At 49.2% G+C, this 9083-nt stretch overlaps 1 protein-coding gene across 3 annotated transcripts; it reads left to right on the top strand.

Annotated features, from left to right (window-relative positions):
• Window positions 1-1086: 1086 nt before the first annotated feature.
• On the top strand, window positions 1087-8230 carry Fam25a (family with sequence similarity 25 member A). Of its 3 annotated transcripts, XM_021182633.1 has the most exons (4): window positions 1087-1122; window positions 4685-4799; window positions 6363-6425; window positions 8038-8230. In XM_021182633.1, exons 2-4 carry the CDS (start codon window positions 4727-4729, stop codon window positions 8169-8171), a joined length of 270 nt encoding a protein of 89 aa, XP_021038292.1. In that variant the 5' UTR covers window positions 1087-1122; window positions 4685-4726; the 3' UTR covers window positions 8172-8230. The 3 variants fall into 3 exon arrangements, with proteins under 3 accessions (XP_021038292.1, XP_021038291.1, XP_021038293.1); XM_021182632.1 differs by lacking the exon at window positions 1087-1122 and having other exon boundaries at window positions 4648-4799; XM_021182634.2 differs by lacking the exons at window positions 1087-1122; window positions 4685-4799 and adding an exon at window positions 5841-5929 and having other exon boundaries at window positions 8038-8222.
• The last annotated feature ends 853 nt before the right edge of the window (window positions 8231-9083 follow it).

Below are 9083 nucleotides of genomic sequence, written 5' to 3'. Positions count from 1 at the left end.
TGAAGGTCCTGGTATTCTGTAGCCCTGCCTAGGTGGGAAGGTAATCTGGTTGTCTGGTTAGTTTTTTTCAACAGGGACTTGTGGGTTCCAGGCTGGCCTCGAGTTTGTGTCTTTGAATGTCTAATCATCTTGCCTATACCTGAGTCCCGAGTGCTGAGATTAGAGGTGTGGGCCACCATATCTGACTTGGGGCTTCATGCATTCTAGGCAAGAACCCTCCCACCTGAGCCACGCGGCCAGCACAGATCTGTGCTTTTTTTTCAGTGTGCCACCCCTGTCATCACTACGCTCTGCATCGGTGGATTTTGCTTTCGTAGACTAAACATATAAGTGAGATCATTCAACATTTGTCTGTCTACCCTTTGATTGTTTCACTTAGCAGAAGGTCGAGGCAAACGGCAAAGCTCGCTTTTTCAAGCTGATTAACATTGTGTTGTACATACATGGTAAACTCTTGTTAGCTACTTTTTGTTGCTTGGTTTTAGTTGTTTAGTTGATTTTGTTTGTTTCTTTCTTTCTCTTGAGACAGAGTCTCACATACCCTGTGCTAGCCATGAGCTCATTATGTAGCTGAGGCTGACTTTGAACTCCTGATATTCCTGCTTCTGCTTCCCAAGTTCGGGATTGCAAACATGCAGCATCACACCCAGCTAAATCACCCTTCATTGACGGACATCTGGCTGTTTCCATCTTGACTATTGTGGCTAATGCTGCAGAGAACATAGGGGTATGGGTATTTTTTGAGACAGCCCTTCCATTTCCTTTGGGTCTGCAGCAGAAGGAACCGGGATTATATCTTCCTGGTTTCAAGATTTCAATGAATCATCACACTGCTTTTCACAGCAGCCGTACCAACTCTGAAATTAAGCTTGATACCGGCTTACTTTTCTTTCTTTTGTTGTCCCACACAATTCTAAGGAGGAGAGAGAGAGGCGATTTAGAATTAAGCCACTGTTTCTGGAAGGATAAACTGGTATTTTGATCCCCTTCCACACACACCCACACACTCTCTACCAACTCCTCCCTGGACTGCTCTCCTGGGCTGCATTACCTGGGCTCCTGACTCTGAGCCTGACTGAGACCAGTCAGAGAGAAGGAAGATGCTGGCTGGAAGCTGAAGAGGTAGCTATTTTCTCAGCAGCTTCCCCATTGTGGATGGTTTAGATGTGGGCATGTTTCTTGGATGATGGCGGCAGCTTCTGTCCCTTGACTCTTCCACAGCCGCAGCTCCAGGAGACAGGGATCTTATGTCCCTCTGAGATATCTAGAGAGATAATAGTTGCTGTAATTCCTGATGATTAGTGTCCCACTGTCTGTTATTGTTTGCCCCTGTGAATGGTCCCTTTCTGAGCTCTCTGGTTTCCACCAGGAATTGCTGATAGCCTGAATATGTGTAAGATGACACAGCCTGTTGGGTGTAGCTTCCTCTGGTGACCCACAAGCCAGGTCTATAAGAGTCTGGATGAACAAGGCTCTGCTATGACTGGGAGGACTCAGCGTGTGCAGGATCTGTGGGTACAGTATACAGTACAAAAACTCAGATCTGCGAGCTGAAGTATGAGGCAGCGGAGACAGGATGGACGACCACCCTTTGGATGTTTGAGACAGACATGAGACAGCAGTCTCTGTATTTAGCCATCCAGAGTAAACATTTTAAAAAGAGCACTGGTGTTTGCTAAGTTGGCAATCAGTATTTGAAAAATCAGCTTTCCTCGACTTGATGATTCAGCCAGCAGGTCCTTTGCCAGACTGGGTCGCTGAGCAAATTCTGCTTGGAAAATTAGTTCACTCCTGTTAAAGCCAGATTCTCTCTGACCCAGGGAAGACTAGACTTGGCCTGCTGGCTCAGGATAGGTTTGCCTGGGTATCTGTGTTCAAGGGTTGCTCCCCTGGAGTGTCTTCCAAGATGGGGCAATGGAGGGCAGACCCCTCACCTGAGGTATCTTCAGTCTCAAGCAGGCGAGGAAAGCTGCTACCCAGTGACACAGAATCTGTCATGGTTAGGAGAATCTTTGGCTAGAAAGGTATCCATTCTCAGGAGTCTAGAGGAGCACAGAAGACCTCTCAGGACACTCAGGGTGGCTTGGGAGAATAGGGAACAGGTCACAGTTGGAGCTGAATGACCAGTAAAACTGGACCAGGGCCAGAGCCATTGGGTCAGGGACCTAAGTCCATCTCTGGATGGTTTGGCCTCTCCTAGTCCCTCGACTTTTCCTGACATTTGGGGGTGTGTGTGTCTGGGCAAAGGGTAGTCGAGTGACATCACTGGAGTGCTCACCCAGAGACGCTGTCCTAGGAAGGGCAGTGTTCCTGGGCAGCAGGGCCTGAAGGGCAGGGGAAAGGAACAGCACCTTGGGCTGTGTGGGCTGACTTTTGACAAGGGTCTGTTGGGGCTAGTGAGCTTCAGAGAGGAGAACCAAGCTGAGAACGAAGGGTTTATAGGGAGGGGTCCAGAGGCCATTCTAAAGCTGGCAGGGGAATAGCAAGAGAGGACCCTTATGAGAGTAGGGGTCACATGCACTCTCAATGGAAACAGGGCCTTTGATGGTTCCAAAAGTATCTCCGTGCATTTTGAAGCACCCCCCCCCCATCAGTACACTCCTTTCCCAGCCTAACACCCCAAGTGGAAGGAACACTCTGGAACTTTGTCTTGAGTGGGGAAAGATAGGAAGATAGGGAGGACTGGACTTACTTGAGTTCCAGGGACCTCAGTTTCATGGTCATTTTTGCAGCCATGAGAGTATGTGTGTATGTATATATACATATGTGTATACACACACACACATACACACACATATATCTCCAGTTGTACGAGTAGCAAAAATCACATATTTGTATTCTTTTCTCTCTTTTAAAAAGGTCTTTGTGTGTATGTACGTTGTGTGTATGAATGCAACAGGCATGTGTGTGCTGTGACACATGTGTGGTCAGAGGACAACATAGGGCACCAGCCCTCACTGGCCACCTTGTTTGAGACGGAGTCTCTTATTTTTCCCCACTGTACATACCAGGCTAGACAGTCCGCAAGCATCCTGTGGTTCTCCCGCCTCGCCTCTGCCTCCCATCTTCCTGGACTGGTTGTAGGATTATGGATACTCCCTACTGAAGCCGGCTTTATGCAGATCCTGGGGATTTGAACTCAGGCCCTTCGGTTTATGTGGCAAGTGCTCTGCCCACTGAGTCATCATTTTCCCTGCCTTCTATTTCTTAAGAAGGGCTCTTCCAAGTCACCTGTCTGTCCACGTCTGCCCCAAGGAGATAGCAATGATATGGATGGGGCTTGGCCATGTGACTGGAGGTCCTGCTGCCCATAGCACCCTTTAACCATAGTCCAGGGCCTGCCAATACCACACAGGAATGTGGGAGGGCCTCAGCTCTAAAGGGCATGGGGTATGAGGGCCCTTGGTCTGGTAAACACTAATTAAGTCCTGTCATACCTAGCAGGGCAGGTTTGAGGGATGAGAGAGGCTTCACAGGGAGGAGACGTTAGCCATAGTCTAGATTATGTAAATGGGGACATTGGATGACCTTCTGGCCCTGGCCCTATGTCAGTGGAGTCCATATCCCTCATCTCTTTAGCATCAAGGGGTCTAACATCCCAGCTGAGCCTTGGTCCCCTGCCGTAGTGAGCAGGGCCTACTGTCTAGAGGAATTTCTTGGATGAGCAGGAGGGAACAGGTATTTGCAAGAGCCTGTGTACTTGACCCACTGACTATCAATGACACAGCCAGGAAGGCATAGCTATCCCATTTTATAGATGAAGAAACTGAGGCTTTGTTTGAACTAGTGATTAAGGGAGGTAATATGTGGAATGTGGCTTGAGGAATCTCTGCCTATCCTGAGTAATGAGGGAGGTAGCCTGACCCTCTGTATCTGACACACCAGGAAACTGTAGAACTGCTCCTAGGGGGAATTCTAGTTAAGACAAGTGGCGATGGGGTCTTCTGCCTCATTGTCTAGGATGTGGGGAGTGAAGTGGCTACTGTTAAACTCACAGACTTCCCTAGAAGCTGCCCTCCCAGGGTACAAAGCGGCCAGCATGCCCCCATGTGCTGGCTGCCCCAGTCCTGGGTAGCCCGGGAGCTAAGATGAGTGAAAATCAGCTGACTGAGCCAGGATGACCACATGGGTCAATGCTGGGCCCTCCAGACGGTCAGGCAACACTCCGAGCCCCCTGTCTAGGGGTGACTACTCGGCTGTTCTGCTGGGGCAGGGTCCTTGGCAATGGGACCACTTGTGTCTGGCCTCAGTGGTGCTTTGGTGCTAGGCTTTAAAAGCCTGACTAGGCCACAGTCAGGACTCTTGACAGGCACCCCAGAGGTCTTGACATCATGCACACAGCAGTGCCCAGATTTAGAGAGCCTAGATCCCAGCTAGGACCTGGCAGAACTATTGTTCCCAAGTGCTATCTTCTCGAAGAACATTTGAGCTCCTTGCCCTGGAGACCAGACCTGTTCAGAGCTGACCTCTCTGGTTCTGCCTTTTATCTCTGCTTCGCAGGGTCCTTGAAGAGGGGGTAGTGGGTGGGGGCTCATTGAAAGAAAGCTTGTGCACAGTGATGGGCTAGCCCCACCCAGGCTCTGACCTGACTCATCTGCTCAGCCCACTACTGGCTAGGTAAGGGCTTGGTGCCCTGGAGCCTGGCAGGCTGTGGTAGGCATATATAAAAAGCACGTTCTTCCAGTCTGAGGAGCAAGCTTTACCTGTCACTGTCTGCTGCCGTACGATGCTGGGAGGCCTGGGGAAGCTGGCGGCCGAGGGCCTGGCCCACCGCACAGAGAAAGCCACTGAGGGAGCAGGTAAGGCCCTGGGCTTTCTATCTGCCCAGAAGTTGGCAGCACACTCCTCCCTCTGGGTCTGTTGAGAACTGATTCCAGCAGGCAGGCAAGGGTCTTTGGATAGGCTAAGGGCCATCAGGAAACTTGACCTGCTGGCCCCACCAGGAGATAGCAAAGTCGGAGGCACAGATGCTGGGGTAGTTGCTCAGAAAAGAGTCACTCTTGGGGCATCCTTTCCACTAGGGATTTGCTTCATGACCCAGGCTGAACTTGCTTGGAGGTCAGGAGGAGGCCAAACCCGGGGGGGGGGGGGTGTGAGGGAGGATCCAGGAGGCCAGCAGGAACCGGTGGCTTGGGTCCTTCTTTCTGGAAGCCTAGAGTGCCTTTTATGTCAGTATTGCTTATTTCAGGGCCTGAGGCTGTAGCTCGGTGGTGGAACATTTGTCTATGCAAGGCCCTGGATTTTTGCAAGAACCCTAAAGCAAAACGAAACAAAACTCCTGCCTAGTTTGATCAGTTTATGCAAAAATCTAGGAGGGTGGATTTTCATTTTCACCATGCTTTAAAGCTTCAAAGGTTCTTTTATTATGAAACCATGGAGGCTGATCCTGCTCAAAGTCTAAAAGGACATTTCCATTTCTTCCAAGAACCTAGAACAGGGTTCTGCCGGCCAAGGCCTGCCGGTACATGGTCGTATGACTCCTACTTCAGGACACAGATAAACACCTGAATCAAGTTGGCAGTCTCTTTGGACATGGCTGCGGAAGACACATCAGCACTTACTTCATTCTTAGCCCAGCAGCTGGATCTGACCCTCTTCTTCTTTGTTTTTGTTTTTGTTTTTTGATTATTTATTTTATGTATATGAGTACACTGTAGCTGTCTTCAGGCACATCAGAAGACGGCGTCAGATCCCATTACAGATGGTTGTGAGCCACCATGTGGTTGCAGGGAATTGAACTCGGGACTTCTGGAAAGAGCAGCCAGTGCTCTTAACCACTGAGCCATTTCTCCAGCCCCTTGACACTCTTCTTATTCTTTCAGCCTTCTTAGTTGTAAGGGACACAGCAGAGGAAGGTGGTATTAGAAGCAGTTCTGGCTCTGAAATTAGGGTTCAAGCATGCTCCCACAAAACCTCCCAGAACCTGGAGGTAATTAGGGGTACCCTCTTCCAGGAAGGGCTGCCTTGAGGAGCTTAGCTTCTCTGAGGATGTCCAGGTGTGGCTGAAGCAGGACAACCAGCTCTTCCTAGCTAACAAACTAGCTAACTAACTAGCTAACAAGCTAGCTAACTAACTAATTGACCATCAAACCTACTTTGACTCAGGCCTCCAGTTGGCAGAGGCTCTTCTAGGTATCATACCTTTCCTGGCTGAGGGGAGGGGCATGGAGGGCTCTGTACATCTCCAGCAGCCAGGGGTCTTGAGGGGCTATGAAGAGAGGCAGCTAGGGGCTCTTTTAAGTTGTCTGTCATGACTGGGGGCAGCATGCCAGAGTCTTATTAGACAATAAGAGGCATCCAGGCCATCGTGAGGGAAGCGGGCTTACATATACCTTCACTCTGAATTTGTCCTTTCTTTCCAGTTCACGCAGTGGAAGAGGTGGTGAGCGAGGTGGTGGGCCACGCCAAGGAGGTTGGAGAGAAGGGTAAGGCTGAGGTTGCTTGGAGATGGGAGATGGAGAACATGTAAGAAGGAGAGAAGCAGGGAAGGAAAGGACTGAGGGCTGCATGTAGGTTTACAGTAGACCTAAGTGGTTGTGTCCCCAGAATGGGAACAGAAGTAAGTAGGGAGGGAGAGAATGAAGTAGGCAGGCAGGGAGCCAGGGAGGGAGGGAGGAAGCCCTTGTGTTAGTGTTAATCCTTTTCTTGCTCAACTAGACCAAGCCCTGCCCCAGATGTAGCACCCTCTCAGCTGGGATGCAATTATCTGTACATTCTCCCCATATGCAATTATCTGTAGGCTGTACCTTGTGTTAGGGCTCCATCCAGGCTGTTTTCTCTGCTGAATGTTAAGAAGACAATACCGCAAAAAAGTGACGTGGCAATCATGTATTTAAATATGTATTTACTTAAAACTTTACTCTGTATGTGTTACGCCACGAATAGAACAGTGTACCTAACATGTCACCTCCACTCTCTACAACCAGCGGAGTCCAGCTGGACGAAGGGCTTACACTTAAATATATGAATATATTAAACAGTTAGGCTGTAATTCTTTAAGCTAAACAGCTAGAATGAAATGTCAGGAATTCATCGGCTCATAAACAGCAGAACTCGCTGTTTCTGAGGCCAGTGGAGGAGCTTGCCTAGGCTCCCAGAAACTGGGAGAACGAGGCAGGAAGATTGTGAGCTTGAGGCTAGCCTGGGTTACATAGCAAGCATCAGTCCAGCCTGAACTATAGAGCAAGACCCTCACTCAAGACCAAAGAGGCAAAATAAGGAAAAGAAAGAACTGTGTTGCTCTGGGCCTTGAAGTCTGGAACCCCCAGTGGCAGCAGAGGAGCGCCCAGTGAAGTTGCCTCCTGGCTCATATATGGTACCTTTCTGTCATGTCCTCACATGGCAGAACTAGCTTGCTCTCCTGGGTGTTGCCCCTCTTGCTCTGCCTACCCATCCCACTAAGCTAACCAGAGCCACGCCTCCCACCTCGTCATGGGAAGATTGTGAGGAGGATTACAGCATGGACTTTTGGGAACACGAAGAATCAGTGTCATAGAGATGTTAGTACAATCTTGGAGAAGGGAAGCTCTTTTTCACTGAGATTAAAAACAAAACAAAACAAAACACAAAACCCAAAACATCCCAGTAGTCATAAAGAAAATATTAGATAAGTTTGTCAATATGAAACTTTATTACTTTACATAGGAGGGGTGGGGGTGGGGGAATGCAAGAAGCAAAGCAAACCGGAAGTTAAGTCAAAAGAAAGGCTACAGCCTGTGAGAAAATAACAGAAACAATAATCTAATGTAGCAATCAACATAAAAATAGTCAAAGAATACCAACCTGTCGTTTCCAGAGGTGTGAGTAGCCAGTATACCCATGAGCTGTTAGTGATGCCTCATTCAAATATTAAGAGACGGTTTGAAAGCTGGCGGGTGGGGTGAGGGTGGGGGTTAGAATGATGGAAGCACTTTGTCCTTTGTGTGTGGGGGGAGGTGCTGTTGCAGAGTTGACCCCATAAGATGGCCTCACCTCACAGGCCTCTCCTGCTGGAAGCCCACAATTTTCTTTCTTTTTTATTCTGTTCTTCTCCAATAGCCATTAATGACGCCCTAAAGAAAGCCCAAGAATCAGGAGACAGGGTGGTGAAGGAGGTCACTGAGAAGGTCACCCACACCATCACTGATGCTGTTACCCATGCGGCAGAAGGCCTGGGAAGACTGGGACAGTGAGCCTGCCTACCAGCATGGCTGGCCCTTCCTGAAGGTCAATAAAGAGTGTGAAACGTGAACAGAGTCCTGTTTGGATGGAATCGCTAGGCAAATGGTTTTTGTCGTGTTTGTTTTGGACACAAGGTCTTATGTGGGACTGGTTGTCTGGAACTCACTTGCTGTGTAGCCGAGTTACCTTGAACTCTTGCTCTGTTTGCTTGCCACCATCCTGAGTGTGGGACTATGGACAAATGCCACCAGGACTAAATGGTTTTTTTTTTTTTAACTGGAAATGCTGCACACTGCCAGCTTCCCTTTGCTGTAGGAGGCATCCAACACACCTGCCTGTTGTGGTAACTTCTCACCCCAATAAGCCCGTATATGAAACACACAACCCGGTTATTATATTTATAAGTTATATGCCTAGACTGGGCAGATCTATCACTATATTAATTTATTTCCCAGCTATGAGACCCCTTGCTATTTGCAGCTCCTCTGGGCCATGTGGTTCTGCTCCATCTTCCTCCATTTCCTCTCCTGCTCCCACTCTCTAAGACCTCCAGCCCCACCTTTCCCTTCTACTGCCCAATCACAAGCTCGAGCCTTTATTCAAACGGCGGCACCAGTGCAACCCACAACACCTGTCAGCTCTTGAGTCAGATGAGGAATTATCATTATAGCAAACAGTGTGTGTGTGTGTGTTTATGTTCTGAGACAGGGTCTCTCACTGGCCTGCAACTAGCTGAGGAGACCGGGCAGGCTGGCCAGCAAACCCCAGGGATCTGCCTGCTTCCACCTCTGCAGCACTGGGGAGACAAGCAGGCATCAGCAGCATGGTGCTTTATGGGGTGGGTGCTGAGGACAAATACCCTCAGATGTTCAGCATGCTCTTTACCTAGCCTGTCCCTCTCACCGACTCCACCCCCAGCCTAT

This window comes from Mus caroli, chromosome 14 (assembly GCF_900094665.2).
Source record: "Mus caroli chromosome 14, CAROLI_EIJ_v1.1, whole genome shotgun sequence".
In the NCBI taxonomy this organism is placed as follows: domain Eukaryota; kingdom Metazoa; phylum Chordata; class Mammalia; order Rodentia; family Muridae; genus Mus; species Mus caroli.
The sequence above is the reverse complement of the archived record's forward strand: the minus strand, read 5'-3'. Positions and strand labels throughout refer to the sequence as shown.